The sequence below is a fragment of the Vanessa cardui genome, chromosome 3 (genome assembly GCF_905220365.1).
Source record: "Vanessa cardui chromosome 3, ilVanCard2.1, whole genome shotgun sequence".
Taxonomy (NCBI): domain Eukaryota; kingdom Metazoa; phylum Arthropoda; class Insecta; order Lepidoptera; family Nymphalidae; genus Vanessa; species Vanessa cardui.
The window spans coordinates 11,270,074-11,291,896 of record NC_061125.1 but is presented as its reverse complement, the minus strand read 5'-3'; the positions used below and the strand labels follow the sequence as shown (position 1 = coordinate 11,291,896).

The 21,823-nt window shown below is 32.5% G+C and overlaps 4 protein-coding genes across 4 annotated transcripts; 2 read left to right on the top strand and 2 right to left on the bottom strand.

Moving 5' to 3' along the window:
• Nucleotides 1–917: 917 nt before the first annotated feature.
• Nucleotides 918–2,937, bottom strand: LOC124543606 (THO complex subunit 7 homolog). Its single transcript, XM_047121855.1, has 3 exons — nt 2,791–2,937; nt 2,587–2,710; nt 918–1,438 (listed from the first exon to the last, which is right to left on the bottom strand). Exons 1-3 carry the CDS (start codon nt 2,798–2,800, stop codon nt 967–969), a joined length of 606 nt encoding a protein of 201 aa, XP_046977811.1. The 5' UTR covers nt 2,801–2,937; the 3' UTR covers nt 918–966.
• Nucleotides 2,938–3,403: 466 nt separating this feature from the next.
• LOC124543804 (solute carrier family 35 member F1-like) lies at nt 3,404–6,632 on the top strand. The gene is made up of 6 exons (XM_047122109.1): nt 3,404–3,623; nt 3,702–3,893; nt 4,214–4,461; nt 4,719–5,086; nt 5,246–5,388; nt 5,629–6,632. The coding sequence occupies exons 3-6, from the start codon at nt 4,410–4,412 to the stop codon at nt 5,816–5,818; spliced, it is 753 nt and encodes a 250-aa protein (XP_046978065.1). The 5' UTR covers nt 3,404–3,623; nt 3,702–3,893; nt 4,214–4,409; the 3' UTR covers nt 5,819–6,632.
• A 2,337-nt stretch (nt 6,633–8,969) lies between these two features.
• On the bottom strand, nt 8,970–18,419 carry LOC124543578 (RNA polymerase-associated protein CTR9 homolog). The gene is made up of 18 exons (XM_047121821.1): nt 18,264–18,419; nt 18,081–18,179; nt 17,709–17,948; nt 17,243–17,511; nt 16,726–16,921; nt 16,410–16,637; nt 16,107–16,313; nt 15,724–15,878; nt 15,082–15,252; nt 14,641–14,855; nt 14,269–14,426; nt 13,694–13,822; nt 12,264–12,764; nt 11,424–11,629; nt 10,883–11,009; nt 10,055–10,284; nt 9,564–9,800; nt 8,970–9,248 (listed from the first exon to the last, which is right to left on the bottom strand). Exons 1-18 carry the CDS (start codon nt 18,297–18,299, stop codon nt 9,059–9,061), a joined length of 3,594 nt encoding a protein of 1,197 aa, XP_046977777.1. The 5' UTR covers nt 18,300–18,419; the 3' UTR covers nt 8,970–9,058.
• Nucleotides 18,420–18,900: 481 nt separating this feature from the next.
• On the top strand, nt 18,901–20,985 carry LOC124543798 (crossover junction endonuclease MUS81). Its single transcript, XM_047122103.1, has 3 exons — nt 18,901–20,000; nt 20,103–20,526; nt 20,608–20,985. The coding sequence occupies exons 1-3, from the start codon at nt 19,036–19,038 to the stop codon at nt 20,944–20,946; spliced, it is 1,728 nt and encodes a 575-aa protein (XP_046978059.1). The 5' UTR covers nt 18,901–19,035; the 3' UTR covers nt 20,947–20,985.
• The last annotated feature ends 838 nt before the right edge of the window (nt 20,986–21,823 follow it).

Here is a 21,823-nt window from a genome sequence, read left to right as displayed (position 1 = left end):
TATGTAAGTTAATAATTATTTGATTTAAGTGTTTTAATCACTTCCAGAATATTAAAAGCTCAGCAAAAAGGTAGTGTTACAAATATCCATGTAACAGCCGCGTGTTACGTAACAAAATAGGAATATATTAAAAATACTATATTATTTCATTTTATGCTGTTATTTATTATGCTTTAACAAAAAAATATTGTTAAATTGCACATAAAACCTCATGAACGTATGTTTAGTATTCCTTGTGGACTGTTAACATCTGCAAATAGTAAGCCACAAAATTCCCCGTAGAATAGCAACTCAAGTACAACGGACTTGTAATATTAATAATTCAAGAAATATACATATTTAAGAAACAAAAACAGATCACAGGCCTTGAGCCACGCGCCAGTTACATATAATTAATATCTAAGTAAATGAAGTATACGTAAAGAGGGATTTTAAATGTAATTATGAAGCAAAATATTATTTATAAGAGTCGTTTTCGCTTACTGGAGAAAATAACGCTACAAAACTCGAGTCGTAGCTTAATGTTATTTTTTCGTATTTGTCTACAATGTTTGTAGGTATTGAAACCTGTGAAAACTTATTTATTAATAAAGGCTTTGTATAATATCGGTCCCTCATTGAAAATTCGCCTGAATTGTAGAAGTTTAGAATCTCAGTTGCTTACTATAATTCTTAGTTCTTAGTAATTTATGTAATATAAAAAAAATATGTGGAGAACCGAAAAATGCAATGTAAAAAAAATTGACACTATTATGCATACCCATATATTAGCACGTGAATACTCAAAATTGAAGATTAGATTATTACACTACTGACAACTTCAATTTATTAAGACGTTATTAACATTTAGTTAAATTTCGCCTTTTTTAACAGAAAATATAAATATTCCCGAATTTAAAAATAAATTAAAACAGATGCAATATCCAAAATTATTTATTATCAAAAATAGATTTCTTAATAGCTAAATCAGTTGACAATGTCCTTCATTTCGACATCGTCGGAAATAGATTCCAAATCATCTGGTTCGTCTAGCAATGCTTGCAACTGATGTATCGACGTCACAAGTACGTGGAATTGTTTCTTCCTCAATGACAGTCGACTCTCGAGCTGTTGTTTTGTGGTTTCAAGACTGCTCAATTCCGTTTTCAGTGTACCAAGACGCTCCAGAGTCTCTTTCCTATCAGGCTGTTCACTTATTACCTTCGCTAATACATCATACTCGATACGATTCTTTCTCACCGTCTTCGCTTGAGCTAAATCAGCTTTACTCTTTTCTATATTATCTTTCGCTATTTCTATTCCATTTTCTAGTATTTTCGATAGTGATTCGTAACTTTGAAGTTCTGCGGCCATCATTTCAGAGCCCAGTTGGGATTTTGTTACAGCAAATTCGCATTGAGCAAGTTGAGCCAACATTCTATCATATTGTGTTGATTTGCTGAAAATATAAAAAAATATATGTATATTTTTATAATATAATAATATAATGAATAATATAATGAATAATATAATAATATAATAATAATAAATAAATATAATAATATAATATAATAATGTTATTATATTATTTGGTTGATTGAATTACCACCACATTCACATTATATATTTAACGGACTTCTACTTTGAAGAGTGCCTTAATAATAACATATTGCCTATAGGTTTTAACTGTATATTTGATAGTATAAAAAAATATAAAAATTTAGAAAACTTTGAAAGGTCGCCAATACTATAAATAAGAAAAATAAATAATTTCATTCAACCCAATAAAATGGTAGGAGCTCCTTTGATACATACATATATTTATTGTAAATAGGTTTTTAAATAAAAACTGACACGAAAACTGCACCTTGTGGTGTAAATTTAATGTCTATAAAAATAATAACCACACAGACAATGATACACAATTGGGAATAAAACATGCTCAAGCATATTTAAATACAAATGCAAAAAAAATACCAACAGTCTCAGTAGCTATTTCAGGAAGCTGACACTGAAGCTAATTTAATAATTTCATATTAAGCTAGCTCTCTAACTCCAAAGAAGAATTTTAGCTATCAAGCAAAGTTTCAGGTTACCATTAGCTCTTTCTTTTACTAGGTACTTTGTGTCTTTGACTGCTCTTCTTCAGTTGGAGTTATATGTTTTTTTAGTAATAGGTATATTGTCTTTTTTAAATAAAGATTTTAAGACCATTTGAGTCTGAGTTATTTTCTATTAATCCAATTTTCCATTCCATTGGATTATATTTTCAGAATAGAATCCAAGGTTTGTTAAATTTGATTAATTATGCTTCATACAAGTTACTTGAACAAACAGTACCATCTGCATAAATACAACAATTTGTGCTGAGAAAAACTAGAAAATTAAGTTGTAATTAGAAACATTTACTAGTTTTTATTATGAAAATATGCTGAAGGGTTGCACTCCAACAATATAAATGTATTAATAAAATTATATGTAAGTGTTTTTCATAATCTGTTGTTTTTTGATTGCATACATATTTTGCAAAGTGTAGTTATTTTCTACCAACCAACTAGCTATTAAAGTTAAATCATGACACATAAATACATCAATCCTTATTCTAACCTCTCTTCCGATTTTTCATCAGAACTGTTACACCATTTTATTAATGTTTTAAGCAAAACATTAAGGCGGCGATCGTCCCCTGTTCCGTCCCCATCTATGAGAAGCCTTCTTCGTATTACATCTTCTGCAAATATAAGTTATTTACATGTATTAGATATTAGCAAGTAGATACTATGAATAGTATATTAATATTTGTATACCTACCATCACCCATTTTATTAAAATAAATTGACGGTATTCTAAAAAAGGTATATCACTAAGCTTCGTAAACTACAGAATTTTATTCTCTTTTTAGATCGGTTTAGCAAACTTTTTGAAATTAGGTTTAAATTTTTTCAAATAAAACATTAAAAAACTTTGATTTGATGTCAATATGACATTTAAATCAAACCAAACAAATTACAGTGAACCACAGTAAAAACAGTGAATAAAATAAAAACAAAGTTATCAGTAAACCGTATAAAATTATTTATTTAAACGAGAAATAACAGAAGGAAACCCCTTTAGGTCCCTTTTTTTATTTTGAAAAAAAAAAAGAATTTTAAAATAGGAATTATCAACATTTATTTTTCAAGTTTGCAAATTTTATTTTAAATTGTTCTCTTTATATTTGTAAATTGAAAAATATGCATTAAGTAGTCGTAATACTCAAAATAAATAAATAAATTTGTTACAAATTTTGTGTACCATATACATTTATATAAATCTAAGTAAATTGATATGTTAAGTAATGTGTGCCGTGTGGCCATAAAAATATAATTATGAAATTACTTATGAAATCTAAAACATTGTTGTTTAATATTTTATCTTGAATATTTCCGAACGTAATATGTCAAATAATTGTTTTGCTTTTGAGGTAGCCCTAGCCCGTTTATAGTTAATTATGGCAAATTCATATGGTTTATTTACTTATTCTATCCAATTCATAGTTACAAGTGTGTTATTAACATAAAATAATTGGATATATACATTACAATCATGGAAAACGTAAACTTTAGTGAGAAAGTAGAAAATTATTTCTCGGAATTGGGTCGATGGTTTGTTATCATTTACTGTTACGTATTTGTGTAAAAACAAACTTCTTATAAATAAATACAAAAATTATAATATTTCAGGAAAGTGTGGCGCTGCATCGTTTTGGGTCAACTATTGTCTCTATTGTTGAGTGGTAAATGTATTCTTACCACACTCCTGCAAAGTGCTACTTGGCAATTTCCTACAACTGGCCAGCTTATTATACCCTATTTAATACTTTTTATTTTATTCACACCATCTCTACTATGCATTGGACCTAAAAAAATATTACAGTAAGTAGTAACATTATACAAATAATTCTGAAAGGAAAGTGAACATTGAAAACACTTTAAATTCCTATATCCTACTTACTAGAAGTTTAACTTATGATATTTTAAATGCATCAGTGTAAGAACTTATTTAAATATGAACACAGAACCACTAACAATTGTAATAACAAATGAATCCAATAATATGCTTTTGAAGTATGTACTGCTGCATTAGCTGGATAATTATTATGTCTACATGAATGAATGAAGCACTACATAATTTGTATTTCTAATAAATACTAAAATTTAAATATAAGTTAATATATATTTTATGTTATTTGCAGAAAGTGGTGGCTAGTTCTTATAGCTTGTGCTTTAGATGTTGAAGCAAGTTGGCTCCTTGTGCTATCACAGCGTTTCACATCAGTACTTAGCTGACAACTGTTAGCATGTAGTGGAGTAGGAGCTGCATTGGTCGGTGGAGCGTGGAGGGGTCAAAGGCTGGGTGTGGCTCATGTAGCGGGTGCTACCTTGGGCCTCATGGCGGTTGTGTGTGTTGTGTGGGCTGATGTTGAGGGTGCTCCTACTGATGGTAATACTTACTCAATTGAATTTTTTTTTCTAGGTTGTTTTAAGAAACTAACAAAAACCTAGCTTACATTACCTTGATATATTTATGAACTTATATTTGATATTATTGTAATTGTTTATATATATAAAAAAAATAGTATTTGACTTTAAATAATATTTACAAACAGAATATAATTGATAAAATAATATATTTAGCAAAATATCTAAGATTTTGGTAAACTATATGTATAGTTTTTGTATTATTTTGAAATATTTCAGGTAAAAATCAACTAGTAGGAGATATGCTCTGCTTAGGAGGCTCTCTCCTTTATGCAGTAATGACTGTGCTTCAAGAAATCATGCTCCAATCACATTCATGTGCAGAGTACCTGGCCCTGCTTGGTTTTATTGGCAGTGTTCTATCTTGCACTCAAACATTTTTCCTGGAGTTTGGAGAAGTATTGACATTCAACTGGTATGAGCTTGATACAATTGTGCAGCTGGGAAGTTACTGTGGGGTGCAGACAATATTTCAGATATTACAGAGTTTCATGCTGCGTGATTCTGGCTCTATTATACTGCATCTATCTTTTCTCTCTGCAGATTATTATACACTTATTGCTGGAATGTACATATTTCAATTTAAGGTAAGTTGACTTAAATTAAACTAAAGCAACAACCTGTAAATTTGTTTTTGGATGGTACTTTTGAGGAGAAGTTTTGGAGTTTATTCCACCCCATGGTTTGCTCTGGGTTTTTAAATATGTATGTGCTAAATATCTTTCAACATTAACGTTTTATTTCAGTTTCACGCGTTGTACTTCCTATCCTATTTGTTGGCAATGGTGGGCGTGTTCCTGTTCAGTTCACGACCCACATGTCCCCCGCCGGCGCCCATACTTCCTCAACTCATCCATGATTCTGTGCAGTCACAGGATAATGTTTCCATGTGAGTGAAAATGAAAACAATATTATATTTTGTTATTTAAACATTCAATTCTTCCCATTAAAAAAAAATAAATATATTTTACACTTTATCTGTAACATATTTAATGATATCATCTTATTTTAAAACTAGTACACTGAAATTTCTAATAAACATACCTTAACTAGAAGCAAATAACTAAATAAATGTTATGGAAATATTGCTTGCTTATACATAATCCTCTTTAAATGCTTTTACTTATAGGGAGTTCACAGTGCCCACTCTGGACTGCATTCCCCTCTCAGAGGGACTAGAACCACCGATGAGTAGAGATACAACATTTACATCATTCCTTGGCGGGCCACAGACAAACTTATCTAATGTTCCAAATGGAAATGTTACTTTTGGACACTCAAATGGTATCAATAATACCAAAGAACCAACTCAAAATTAGCAATGTTGTATTTATCTTATAGCTTCTTAACATTTGTATTATTAGTTAAGGAATAATTAAGTTCATATTTTAGGACCAAAGCAAGTAACCGCCTCAAATATATTGTTTTTGAATATTACATTCTAAAATCAAATTATGATTTTAATAGTCTTATTTATTTACAGTTGATTACGCTTAATAGTTATAATATAATTAGCTAAAATATATCTTATTTTAAATGAGCAGGAATTTGAAGTGTTAGTTCGCTAGTTTTAATGTATGTATTTGTAAAGAAATCTTACTAACTTGAATGTATGTTTTGAATAGATTGAATTTTCAGTCTTAGAAAAATTTATACTTCTGTTGTTAAAATCTCAAGAATGTAATTCTTATTTTATGCTTAACATTAGTTATACAAATAATAAATTAAAAGTAACTTAATAAAACTAAATATTAGTCACATTTAATTTTAAATGTTTGTAGAAGTATATAATAATAGTTGATGTAAAATTTAGCGCACAGTAACAACTATCGAAAAATAATACCATATATTGTTATTGGAATAAAATTTTAACCCGCAATAAACGAATTGAAAATTTATATAAACATAAACTGCCATATACTCGAATTTTTACTCAATTTTAATCAATTAGATTTAGTGATGTTTGTATGGAATTTTAATGTAGTTTCTACATAGATTTAAGTAATATTCTTAAATAGTATATGTAATATTTTCTTGTGGTATTTAATGTAGACTCACTTTTTAAAACACTTAAAATTGTTTTAAACAGCCATATTCAAAAGCTGCATTTACATTTCTATGAAAACTATTTAAGTATAAAATAGTCGAGATTTTATAGAAAATATTTAGATAAATTAGAATGCTTCATATATTATTTTATTTAACCAAAGAATTAATATGACACCTACCTATGACGAAATCGTTAATATTTCTTTTTTATAGATTCAAAATATTTTAAGTACATTAAACTATTTCATACTGTGATTTATTTGATATTAAGAGATTATTGTGATGTTATATTTTAAAGAATTTATTCGAATTGAGTTATATTAATTATTTACTGTAATCGCTTGTCTAGTATAAGATTTATGTATAACGCTCAATTACTAAAAGTAAGATTCTAATATGCAATTGAAAATATTTAGTCCATTAGTTAAAATATTGATTGACTCAAAATGATAAATGGATTTGAATGTTTTTATTTCTTATTGAAAAGAAACATGTTTGCATAGTTATGCTAAATGTTTTTTTATACATAATATATTAAATAATAATTTCAATAAAAACTGTACAAAACTTATGTGGCGGCAGCTTAATCATATTTATTAGTGTAGGGCTGTTTGCTCCAACCTCTAGTCACTTGTCTACTGCCAGACAATAGTACCTTGTATTGCTGTTTTGGGTCTAAGAATGAGTGTGCCATTGTATTACAGGCACAACGACAATACCATGGTTTGTGTGAGGAATAGATAATATTCTTTCAGGGTTTATGTCTAGGCAGTTATGACCAGTTAGTCTTTTCTCTTCAAAAATATGGTATGTTGTTTTTAAAAATGACCTTTCATTGTTTAATCGCCCTCGATTAACATAACAGATGTAATCATAGTTTATATATATAAATAATGTGTATGTAAGACTTTTTTATAGGACTCCTATGATGTTATCAAATTGGCTTATTTGATTTTTTATATCCTTGGTTTTATATCGAAAGAATTTCATAAAAAGAGCATTTTACAGTGTTCTGCAAATAACTCCTAGAAGGGTAAAGGTTTGATTTTGGATCAGGTTTTAGATTGATTGGAAATGTGTTGCGATGGTATTTTAAATAATATGTATTGAACAATAACACCAATATCTGAATGAGATTTTAACCATAATGTTTTCTGCATGTCTCAAAAATTTGTCTCACTATATAATTATAGATCATAAAATATACAATGTTTTCAAGAATATAAGTGTTATTATTTTTTTTGTATTTCCTTATAACCCTTATAATTTTATGAAGACAATAATTTTCTTGAAAAATGTGGAAATTATTAAGTAAAGGCAAAGCTACCTTAAATTCAATTTAAAACAATCTAAAAATCATAATACACACTTGATAAATATTAGAAATTATAAAATGACTCATTCTAATTTTGAAGAAATGTATGTAAAATATGTACACTTACGAGGGCAATTTTATAATACTTATATCATTATCAACGCTAAATATAAATAATCATGACAAACTAAATTATTTAAAATAAAACGAATTCTTACTGTCGTATAACATACGAAGTATATTTCAAAATTAATGAACAAAGAAATTTATTTGACATGGTTGACAAAGTTAATAGAACCACTATCCTTTTAATGTGCAATAATTTGATAATGTAGCTCTTGTTAGCATCTACAACATGTCACAGATTAGGCAAATGTGATGAAATAAAAATATACCATTAATTTTTATTCATATTATGTCCTGTACAGGTTTAAGGCAATATAAGTTAACTGAAATCTACTTTGATCTGAGTACTTGAGAATCTTGAGATTATTAATTTTTATTAAGACATGTGTAGTAATTGTCATCATTATATAGTATAAAGTCGGTTATCTCTGCCTGTCCCTATGTATTCTTAGATCTTCAAAATTACGCAATGGATTTTGATGCGGTTTTTTTTAATAGATAGAGTGATTCAAGAGGATGATTTTTGTACATAATATGAACATGGACAATTTAATAAGGAAACACTGTTAGTTTGAGATGTTTCTACTGTGATGTCATAGCATTGCACCCGTGGGGAGACGGGACGGGTCGTTAGTAAGTATTAAATGTAAAATATGTTTCATTTTTAAATTGAGGAAAGACATATTTATGGAGAAGATTTATTGAATATTAAGATATTTAAGTAGTCAGTAGAATGAATTTATCTTTGTTTGATGAGCTTTGTCTTTATAAATTATAAAAATAAAAAATGCCAATGCAAAGTGCATTGGCATTTTTTAGAGATATACTATCCAAATTGATGTGTATTTTATACATGTGTACCGGAATTTACTATTTTCATGGTTTATTGTCATCTTGAAACTTATGGAATATGGGAGTTTTTAAGTAGGAGATAAATCTCCATATAATTTATATTCACAGTATTAATTGAGGCTCAGAGGTATTCATATGATAATATATTTGAAAGAAAATTACAATATACCTTGGAGGTAACACATTCATTTAAAACACTAAATATTTACACAAATATCTAAGCTTCGTCTTCACTCGCCGATACAGACTTCCTGGATTCAGGTGTCGCTGGTCTGGAGTTCCTCGATCCAGATCTGGATCTAGAGCCTGAATGTGATCTGGAGCCGGAACGACTACGTGATCCGCTTTTAGATCTGGAACGAGACCTCGAAGCGCTCTTGGACTTAGATCTGGAACGGCTTTTAGATCTGGAAATATTAAAGTGTTTATTAGGTGTGATATTTTGTTATTACGAATAATATGTCTGATTCATAGTCCAAAGATTACGTTACGATTTATGTGAGTACTAGTTTAAAAAAAATCCATATAGCATAAGCTTAATTTAAACATCTAAGATTATATTCTCTTTTTTAAATTAAATATGAAATAATCCAAAATCTTAGATGTTTACACATCTTAATATAGATAACACAAACTAAATTATGAAATGAATAATTAGTACTAATATTTATTAAATATACTACTAATATTCAATAATAAATATGTTTTTTTTAATGTTTTACCTGGAACGAGATCTAGATGGACTCTTGGACCGAGAACCGCTCTTAGATCTCGAGCGGCTTTTAGATCTAGATTTGCTCCTAGATTTCGATCGGCTTTTAGACCGTGAGCGGCTCTTAGACCTTGAACCGCTTTTTGACCTAGATCGGCTTTTTGATCTTGATCGACTCTTGGACCTGGAACGGCTTTTAACTGAACCCGATCTGCTGCGGGATTTCGATCGGCTCTTTGAACGGGACCTTAGAAGAAAAATTAAGGAAACGAGTTGAAAACATGGCTTAAAGTATATTGTTTTGGAAGTACAGATATTTTGAAATAAAACTAGTTATACTGTAAAGTGCTCGAAACGTCGGGATGTTAAAAATAATTAATATACGCGATTCAAATCCGTTATAAATAGTTTTATTGCAATGTGTAATAATCGCGAAAATTTAAGACAACATTGAGTATAGATATTTGTTATGTAGCGAGTTGAGTAATGTTTTGAAGTTACCTATCGCTATCCGATGCCGACATAATTCTCTTCCTGCCCTTAGTAGCAGGCGGACTGCGACTCCCGCTGCGGCTGCGACTCCCACTGCGACTCCGACTGCGGGACTTTCGCTCGTTGTCCGAGTCCGACTCGGACGTCGAGATCGTTTCTTTGGAAACGATTTTAGCGCGTTGTTTCGCACTGGGTTCAGATATTTTCGCTTTTTCTCGACGGCCAATACCTTTCTCGCCCTGAAATTATTATTATTAACAACAATGTATAACAATTTTGGTTTAAATATTTTTAAAGTTTCGTTGGTCCCATAGATATAATTCCACTTTTCCGCTTTTGGTAAACAACTTGTTTGTTAGCGATACATCAATGCAAAATCCACAAGGTGTATCCTTGAGGATGCTTTTTCAAGCCATTAAAATAAGAAGTGTGGTGGTTGGGCTTTGTGCAAGCGCACCTGGCTAGGTACCGCCAACTCATCAGATCTACTCTAAAGCCAAATATTAGTATTCAGTTTTATTGATTTCTGGTTTGAAGAGTAAGTGAGGTCGTGCAACTATAGGCACATAATGTTTTAGTACCCAAGGTTGGTGGCGCATTGGTAATGCAAGGAATGGTTAATATTTCGTACAGCGCCAATGTCTATAGGCAGTGGTGACCACTGACAACCTGATTATCAGTGGTAACACAGCGGTGGCTCATATGTTCGTCCGTCCTTGTCGTCTGTGTTTTTTTTACTCGCAGTGTTATTACACTGCATCGACCGAATAATAAACTGGGTCGCAAAAGACAATATATGTAATATGTTGGACCAGGGGTAGTCAAGCGTGGGTTTACCTTCTTGCGCGGTCGCTTGCGCGGCGCGTCGCTGTCGCTGGCGGATGCGCGCGCGTCTCGGCGTTTGCGCGAGCGGCCCTTGCCCTCTCCCGCCTCGCGTTTGCGCTTGCGCTGCTTTGGCTCGCCTCTGTTAGATATTAAGTATATATGTTAGTTATATGGGCTTACACTATCTTAAATACATAATACAACAACAACAACAACAACAACAACAGCCTGTAAATTCCCACTGCTGGGCTAAAGGCCTCCTCTCCCTTAGAGAAGGTTTGGAACATATTCCACCACGCTGTTCTAATGTTGGTTAGTGGAATACACATGTGGCAGAATTTCTATGAAATTTGTCACATGCAGGTTTCCTCACGATGTTTTCCTTCACCGCCGAGTACGAGATCAGCGGTGCTTGCCTGGGTTTGAACCCGCAATCATCGGTTAAGATGCACGCGTTCTATCCGTTTCATCTTGACTTGAGTCTAAATACATAATAAATTTCAAAAATAAAAGATATGGCTTTCATATCCAGTAAAACTATCATGTCATTTACCCTTCTTCTCTGGGTCTATCGGGTTCGCTCCCAGAGTCAGAGACGTATTCGTCGCGTCGCCTGCCTCGGCCCTTAGACTTGCTCTCAGTGGGCATGTCGGCGAATAGCAGAGCGTTTTTTGTCTTCTCCTTGTACTCTTGACGCTTCTGTGACATCTCCACCGTACTTTTCGCTTGTTCCTCTTCTCGGCGCTTGCGTTCCTCTTCCTAAAAGTGAAATTAACTATTTAGTCTCGTGTTAATTCAAGTTGGAGTTTAATATTTCATTAGCTTTAGAAATATCAGAGAGAAAAAATCAACGAAATCTCGGTCTGCCGAAAATAATGAGAAATCTCGGGTGATCAATATTTATTAATTTTACTATTGATATGGGAGCGCAGTGTTGTCTTAAACTTTCGCGATTATTACACATTTAAATAAAACTAATTATAACGTATGAATCGCGTATATTAATCACAATAGTATAGTAGGTCACGGGTAGACGTACCCGTGACCACGAACACTGCAAAGTGCTCGAAACGTCGGGATGTTTAAAATAAATAATAAATAAATATGAGACAACATCACATACATTACTCTGATCCCAATGTAAGTAGCTGAAGCACTTGTGTTATGGAAATCAGAAGTAACGACGGTACAACAAACACCCAGACCCGAGACAACATAGAAAACTAATGGTAATCTACATCGACTCGGCCGGGAATCGAACCCGGAACCTCAGAGTGGCGTACCCATGAAAACCGGTGTACACACCACTCGACCATGGAGGTCGTCAATTAAAAAAATAATTAATATACGCGATTCATCCGTTACAATTAGTTTTATATGACGCAGTGAGTACCTGCTGTCGTCGGAATGCCTCGCGCTGCTCGCGCTGGCGGTCGCGCAGCGTTAGCTCCTCCTGGTGCTGTCTGCGCGCGCGTGCCACGTGCCACTGCGCCTGGGAGAGCAGGTCCGCGCACGTGCGCGCCTCGCCCGCCGCCGCAGTCGCCTCCGCGCCGCGCCTCTCCCCGCCCTCCTCGCCCCCCGCGCCCCCCGCGCCCCCCGCGCCCGCCGCGCCCGCCAGCCGCTGGAAGTAGCGGTGCGACACGTGCAGCTCGTGCACGGCGCGCAGCACGACGCGCAGCTCGGAGCGCTCGTCCTTGAGCACGTGCGCGGCGAGGCGGCGCAGCGCGAGCGCCGTGTTGTGCAGCAGCGCGACGTCGTGCGGCGCCACGCGGCGCGCGCGCAGCAGCGACGAGCGGGCGGCGCGCGCGCGGCCGGCGAGCGTCTGCGCGCGCGCCAGCCACGTCAGCCACTCGACGTCGTGCTGCGTGCGGAACTTGCGGATGCAGTTCTCGTACTGAAACACGAAATTATATTTGATTAATACTTTATTGTACACCACAAATTGACGACCTCCATGGTCGAGGTCATGGTCGAGTGGTGTGTACACCGGTTTTCATGAGTACGCCACTCCGAGGTTCCGGGTTCGATTCTCGGCCGAGTCGATGTAGATTACCATTAGTTTTCTATGTTGTATTGGGTCTGGGTGTTTGTGGTACCGTCGTTACTTCTGATTTCCATAACACAAGTGCTTCAGCTACTTACATTGGAATCAGAGTAATGTATGTGATGTTGTCTAATATTTATTTATTTATTTATTATAAATTAAACAGATAAGCCTTATAGTAAGAACATATAAAAAAGATGGTACAACCGGCGGTCTTATCGCTTTAAAGCGATTTCTTCCAGACAACCGAAGTGATATGGAGTAGTAGCCAACAGAGAAATGGTAGGTGGTGTGAAATAGACTACATGCATAGATACAAATAATATAATACATAAAGAAACTACTACATACATATAGCTAGGTACATAAATACATTTATACATACATATATACATAAAGTCATACATAAATAGATACAAATATACAGATATATACAAATAACAAATGGTATCAATGATTCTTACGATCCGATACGAGATATGACAATGTATACATATGTATATATTACGTGTACAGCTTGAATAAATTAAATATGAATATATAAATAAACAAAATTTTAATTATAAAAATAAAAATATCAGTTAATAATTAATTAAATGTGAACTTGACTTTGTAATTTGAAAAGATTTGATTGGTCAGGGGGCGGAGTAAAGCCGGTAAACAATGACAACTCACTGCATTCTTAACGCGAACAGACTATAATCAAGCGAGAGTTGTTGCTTTATATCAACAATATGGTGCAGATGAGTATGTAGGCAGAGTAAAAAAGAGTTTCTAACCATCTGTATGGCGTTGATGTACTGCTTTTGCTCGACGTATATGTGCGCGATGTTCATCCAGACGTCCGGAAAATCTGCGGTCGCTTCACGCACTTGCGCGAAAATGTCACGAGCTTCATTTATGCATCCCTTCAATAACAATGTAACAGATTAATATATTTTGAAACAAATTTACTTTATTATGTAAATACATATAGTAGGACACAAATTAGATGTAGCATCGGAAAATGCAATGGAATGAAAATAAAACCGATTACTGTCGATTTACACAACCAATAGAAATAGCTCCCTATCGCGCCATTCGACACTATTCGTTGCTAATAGATTCACGCGTCAGAGAAAGCAAGTGCATGTCAAAATTTACGAATATATTCGGTCACATGATATAACAAGTTATTACGTTTGTGCAAAGATCATATTCGCATAAGAAATAAATATTGATAATTTGGGATAGCGTACTCAATTCGGATGTGATCGGTTTTACGAATTTTGCCGATGCGACATCTAAGTTGTGTCGTACTATACAAGAGTCCAATTCTATAAAAAATCCATTTTTCACATATAAATAAAATTACCTTATGTGCCAAAACACATCCAATTCCATTGGCCGCCCAAATGTTCTTAGGGTCATTCTTGAGGACTTGCTTATACATGGCTAGGGCCCGCTCTTGGTGTCGCTTCTCTTTGTCTTTCTCGCGACATGGCTGGTGCAGAGTTTGTAGCCAAACATTTCCTAAAACATTATTATGTTAACAACAAAAAATAACAAGTATATATGTAAAACCTTAAAAAAATAGTATACAACCAATGTAATTTATGTTTATTTTTTTTTATCCAACTGCTTCAATAGCTTTTTAAATGATCTCGTGAATATATATTTAAGAAACATCACAAAAGTCAACAAAAAAACAACAACACACTAACCAAAAATAAATCTGTGAACTCACCGAGAGCAATAAGTGAATAAGCATCATTAGAAGTGGAAGAATTTTGCAGAATTCTTTCGAATTTCTTCTGTCCCGGTCCCCACTCCTGTTGCGCTAGATGCAAATTTCCCAGGAGAGACCAGGTGACCGGATGCTCTATGTTTACTTTAAGAGCTTCTTTGAACCAATCGGAGGCTTCATAGATTTGTCCCTTGTCACGAGCCATACAGCCCAGTCTGAAATTCATATTTTATTAAATAAAAATAAATAAAAACTTAATCGTGAAGTCTAAAAGGTGCTGTGATGCTAAAAATTAATACTACAATATTTAAAAATATATTTTTAATACTTTAATATTTTTAATACTCAAATTGCTACCATTATGATGATTGTAACTATTGATTGATTGAAACTAACAAACAAATACAGAAATTTAATTTTATCTTTTTCTAATTAACTCACCTTAAATAGCAGTCTATATAATTAGGATGCTCCTTTAAAATATCCTTGTATAGTTTTTCAGCTTTATTGTACACGCAAAGTGCTTCATTGAGTCTTGCTAGATTGTACATAGTTGTGACTGCTATTGAATTATAGTACTGTGCATCCAATGTTTCTGCATCAACTTTTTCTCTGTTGGTTAAAACAAACAATAAAATAATAATTATTACATTTATTTACCCATAATATAGAAAGACACACTGAGAGAGAGAGAGAGAAAGAGGGAGTCGGTGAGAGAAAGGGTAGAAGGAAGTCATCAAGAGGAAGGAAGGGAGTTAGTCTGCTAAAGGAAGCTAGGAAGGAAGGGGATATGGACAAAGAGAGAGGAAAAAGACAGAGGCAGGGAGTCAGAGAGGTAGCAGGAAAGGGAAAGAGAAAAGAATATAAAATATAAATACTGATACAAATAAAAAAAATATGTAAAATTATAAAACAGTCACAACAAATATAGTAATTTAATGTAATTTAAGACGATAAATTATGTAAATGTAATTTAGGACAACATTATAGTTTTAATATGTATGTATCAGAATGCAATGAATAAAAAAGTAAAGTTGATAATTATAATAAAAGAATATTAAATAAGAAAATACTTTAACTTGCCTCTCTAAGGCTTCTTCAAGATATTTTTTTGCTTCAGGTAAATTTCCAAGTCTATAGTGGAGCGCTGCAACATTGTTCAATATTTCAGCTGGAATGTCCGCATTCACCTTCTCTTTTAAGATCTTCATTGCCGTGGAGTATGCATTTAAGGAGCCCTAAATGATTAAACATTTACATTATTATTTATGTTTCATTTAAAGAAAAACTATGTCATTTGATATAGAAGTAATACTTTTGACAAATTGTTATTGTAATCCTATTTTGAGGAACCAATACATAAATCAATGAGTTTATTTTTGTGCTTGTGCATTACGCACATACTGAACTAAGAGAGGCCAACAGAACAATTAATTATAAAAAGATTATTAAGTAAAAAATTGTACCTGCAAGTCATTTTGTTCCAATATTTGGGCCAATTCAATCCAAGCTTCTACATCATCTGGGAACTGTTCAGTAACCTTCTTCAAATGTTGTCGAGCAATATCTCTTTGTAGTTGTGATGGAGAATTTGCGTACAGGGATCCCAGGATCTTCATAGTCTCATAATTTCCTGGTTGTGCTTTAAGAACTTTCTCAAAACACTGGGCAGCCTGTTGAGTAACAATATTTTTTATTAGTAAAGTCAATTTAAAAAAAAAAATCTAGTACAGTCAACACAACAAGTTTATTTTCAAAATGAAACTTACATTTTCAGTGTCACCTCTGTAAATATACATTTGTCCTAAGCCATAGTGGGGCAACACAAAGTTTGGTGGGGCAAACTGAGTTGCCTGGTAGTAATACTGGAAAGCCTGCACGCAGTCACCTTGTGCATGAAATGCTCTCGCTAAGTGGTGGCAGCTCTCTGCTCGCATTGCTTCATTTTCAGTATTGTGAAAGGCGTGGAGAGCTAGATGTTGCACTTTGTTGTAATCCTGGTAAGTTAATTTTATACATATGAGAGATTATATATAAAATCAATTATGATTTTTAATTAGTTCTCTAAATTTACAAAAAACCTACCTTTTTAAAAAAGAAGTGGTTAGCTAAATGGTTAAGCACCATTGGGTTCTTAAGGTCAATAGCATAAGCCTTTGACAACATGATGACAGCCATTTTATTAGATTCACTCTCTTGTAAGTTTAGTTTCAAAATAGAAAGTCCCACTAATGCACCAACACACTGAGGATCCAGTTGCAGGGCTCTTTCAAAAGCCATTCTAGAATAAAACATATCATTATCTTCCGTAAACTATCTAGTAATATATAAAAGGTTAGGTACAAGTGTGTAGTTGCCACTTTAAACAAATTTGAATAGTTCTATTATTATAGTTTTATTATTGTTATTATTAGTATTGAGTCTATTTCATTTGGCCTAATGTGCCTTACATTTTAGTGAAATTTATATTTTGGTCTTTTTAGCACCGAATATACAAAAAAAATATGGCAATAGTATAAAAAGAAAATATATTTTATATTCTTAAGCATAAAATTGAAATAATTAAAAATTTCAGTAAGTCCTTATTAATATAATTACTTACCTAGCTTTCTCCTGATTATTCAACTTCATAAAACAATGTCCCATTCCAAGACGCAATGCTGCTGGACTATTTGGATTTGTTCTCAGTGCTTTCTTATAAAATGCTAAAGCTCCTCTGTAGTCCTTTCTATTGAATGCAATACAGGCTTTACCGAGTAGTGATGGTACATTGTTAGGAGACTGGTTCAACACAAAATTAAACTGAGTGTCTGCTTGTCCCATTTTATCACCTTCGAGAAGACAAAAGTAAGCCCGACCAAGAAGATGGTTCTAAAACATAAAATTAAAGTATTTATAATACCGAGAGTCTGTATACTAAATATGTTTGACATAATTTTTTTATATAAAATAATAGCAACATAGTGAAATAATAAAAAACTAAGTAGATGAAATATCACTACAGCATTAAATATTCTATATCATTAAATTGTACTGTATCATAACAGAAGTAATATGTTTACAATTACCTGATCATACATTATAATCTTGTCCGCCATAGTATAGAGCAATGTTGCTTTTGTAAATAACTCCTTTTTCTTGTCCTTTGACTTCTCCTTATTCGCTTCTTGGACATAATATGCAGCCAACATATCGAGGGCACGCATTTGATCCCGCTCAAACTCTCTGTAGTCAATGTTGGCATCCACACGAGACGCTTCCAATATTTTAAGAAAATCATTGATTTTCTTTTGTTTATAATATGCAAGCTGAAAATAAAGGGATTTAAGGGATCGTTAGCAGTAATATAAAACAATAGATTTAATAAAGTAGACAGATTTTTCTATTATTTAATAATATGATACATATTGACTCCTCTATATAGGTTAATCTGATCTTACCGCAACATTGATCCAGACATTGAGTTGGGATCGTTCTTGTTGTAAAATACTGAGCACTTCATCTCCAGACGGGAGTTGTTCCGGGTCTAACTCTATCACCTGTATAAATAGTAAGAAATATGATTACGCGATTGACATTTACACACAAGAAAAACCGCGTCATATTCAACACTTTAATATCACCTCATCGGTGCTCATTAACGGTATTTCGAGCGACATTTTGATGGTTTGCTATTGCAATTCACTTTCTCACAAATAAAACATTGTATTGTTTAATAAATTGATTATCACAACCCCAAGCAACAACATTTAATATTATTGTCACACATTAGACGAAAGTCAAAGAATCAGCAACAGATTAAATTAAGTTCCTTTCAAATCGATGTTGTCAGTATAAGTTCGTTAATTACCCGACTTAACAACTCTTATGCTGTTACCACTGCTTTTCCTAAATCCTTCATGAATGGTTTAAGTGTACAATAATTTAATTTTTCCGCGGAAATATTTTCTTATTTATATTTCAATTAAAAAAAGTCATAATAAAATTTAACGTATAATAGTATTTTTTAGATATTCTAATACATGTAACTACCTTAATATAATATCTTTCTAAATTTATTCTCGAATCGATTGAGTAATGCACACTGTGTATACCTCATAATATTTTTGATTTATTTTGAGACCCTGACAAAATTAATATATACTATTTATGATTTTCCGTTATAAAAAACCGTTCACGGTACATCTCTAATATAAAAGTTGAGTTGACAATGACAATGTTGACAATAGACCAGACAATATGAATTTTATATGTAAACTGTTTACCTCACTTTTAAATGTTTATAAGTTTTAAAATAATTACTATGGGTGAATTAATTAAGTATATTCTAATTTACTTAAAACTTTGATTAGACATTCAGTTTTTTTTATATAATTTTAAAAAATAATTTCAAAAATGAGTCTGGTAGAAGGCAAAAGAATAACTTTTAAAAGAGCGAGACCAAATCCTTTATTTCAGTATTGGTTAGAGGAATTATTCGAACAAGCACATAAAAAAAATAGTAAGTTTGAAAGCATCCTAAAAGAAGCTCTGGATTCTATATCAAAATATCCTTTGCCTTTACAGTCTGGAGCCGAGTGTGCTATACTCAAAGGATTTGATAAACGTCTGTGCTTATTCATTGATAAACGACTGGAAGAATATAAAAATTTAAATAAAGTGACATCTAACCCTTCCCCAAATGGAATTAATATTTCCATTTCACCACCTCCAGATGCACCGACTTTACCTAGGTCACCTATAGAAAAAAATAAATCTTCTGAAGTACACTCTAGTGCTGCTCATCCCAATCCAAGAAACAAAAAAAATAAAATGAAGTACAAACCAGCTTTTCGTTCTGGTGGTTACGCTATCTTGATGGGTCTATTAGATCATACAACATGTAGCAGTACACAGTCCCTACAAAAAGATGAACTGATTAACATAGCACAAAAATATTGTGAAGAATCTTTTACCAGACCAAAACCAGAAACTTTCTATACTGCATGGTCAAACATGAGCAGGCTAATATCAAAAGGTTTAGTAAACAAAACTGGGGGTAGAAAATGTCAATACTCTTTAACAGATTTGGGTATATCTGTAGCCAAAGAACTTTTCTTGGACACTCAAAATATGCCAACTGTTAATGATATAATTTTTAATGATAAATCATATGATACTGCAGCATCGCAGAATGTAGAAAATGAAGTTATTGTTCTTGAAGAGGATAGTTCTAAAACAGATCATATTTTGAAAAATAATTCTTTAATAAAAGACCATTTAATAGATGAGCAAATTGCAGACTTAGACCAACAAATAATAGTGATGGATGCTGGAACTTTTGATATCATACTATTGATTGACAAAAACGAAACTAGTGGGTGGGTTATTTTGTTTTGGTATTAATTTACATAATTTATTACAAACAAAAGAAATATTTCAAATTAATTTTAAGATGCAATATAAATTTTATAGTTTTTCAGGTGTTCCAAAAAGAATGATCCTACAGTGGCACAGTTTAACAAATTCCCTGACTTGAAACATGAGTACCGAAGTTTAAAAGTTGGAGATTTTACCTGGGTGGCTCGTCATAAAACCAGTAATCAAGAACTAGTTCTTCCGTATGTTGTGGAAAGAAAAAGAATGGATGATTTAGGTGCTAGTATTAAGGATGGAAGGTTCCATGAGCAAAAATTTAGACTGAGAAAGTGTGGATTGAAACATGTTATTTATATGGTGGAAAGTTATGGTAAAAACAAATATGTTGGTTTACCTGTGCAGACTTTGATGCAGGGTCTAGCAAACACAAGAGTTCAGGATGATTTTAAGGTCCATGTGACTGACTCTCTGACCCATTCAGCTAGATTCTTAGCTATGATGACATTAAGATTAACATTTGAATTTAAGGTACTTTCTAATACTACATGTATTTAATTATATACATAGTAAGTTATTAAAGTATTTAAATTATTATTCTTATATTTTCAGAACAAACAATTAAAAGGACATAACAAAGAATCATGTAATGATATACTTATGACATTTGAGTTCTTCAATAAGTCCTCAATAAAAAATAAGCCACTCTCAGTAACAGATACATTTATAAAACTACTTCTTCAACTAAAAGGTGTCTCAGTTGAAAAGGCTCTAGCAATTACTAATGTGTATAAAACTCCTGTAGCTCTGATAAAGGCATATGAACTCTGCACAGAGAAGGAAGCAGAAATATTATTGGCCAACTTAAAATGTGGGCTAACAAGTCGAAATGTTGGGCCTAGTGTAAGCAAAACAGTGTATCAACTCTTTAAATTTGAAAATATTAGATGAATCGTAAGTTAAATTAAATTATGTGGTAAAAAATTATATTTATATATCTTATCTTATAAAAATCAAGGCTGTATTTTATATTTTTAATTAAATTAAAAAACATATTTCGATTTTCATTACCCCCATTTATAGTTTCAAGTTTGAATCCATAGTAGTTGACGTCTGCTTTGTTTGTAAAAAGTAGCAGAAATCTAAGTCTGTTAAAGTGTTGTCAATAAATATGTGTGAGGACTGTATGTGTGCAATGAGTTTATGATTAATAGCACACCTTGGGAATGAAACGTTCGCCCCCTGGCTATTTTATCTCATATTAAATTGTTTATATAATATATGAGACAAACAAAAAAAAACCTGCTGAGTTTCATATGCCAGTTCTTCTCAGGTCAGGGATTTTCTTTTCCGAGCCGGTGGTAGTGTTTCAATTGACCATCAATAAAAAAGTGTAATGCTTCTATATTGAATAAAGTTATTTGAGTTTGTGTAGGAGGTAAACACATGTGTTTTAACATTGAGGTTTTTTTATGTTGCCCGAAGTTGACATTCTGGATTGGATTAGATTAATTTAAATTAACATTTATGTAAATCATTTGATAGACAGCATTATTTATCTTAGGTTCTGAAGAGTGATATAAAGCGATGTAATGATCTGTGTTGTTGAACTAATAATCATTTTGAGACAAACTATGACCCATCTATACATCTGAAATTTTAACTGTTAACTGTTTAGGATGAATCAAATGTATTGAGGGTAACACAAGATTGTTGTGTACATTATACACAAAGGAATATCTTTATTAAGACAGAAAAAAATCTTGTGTTATTAAAGAATAAAGTCTACTTTTATTTACTTATAATGACTGAATTATAAAATTAAACA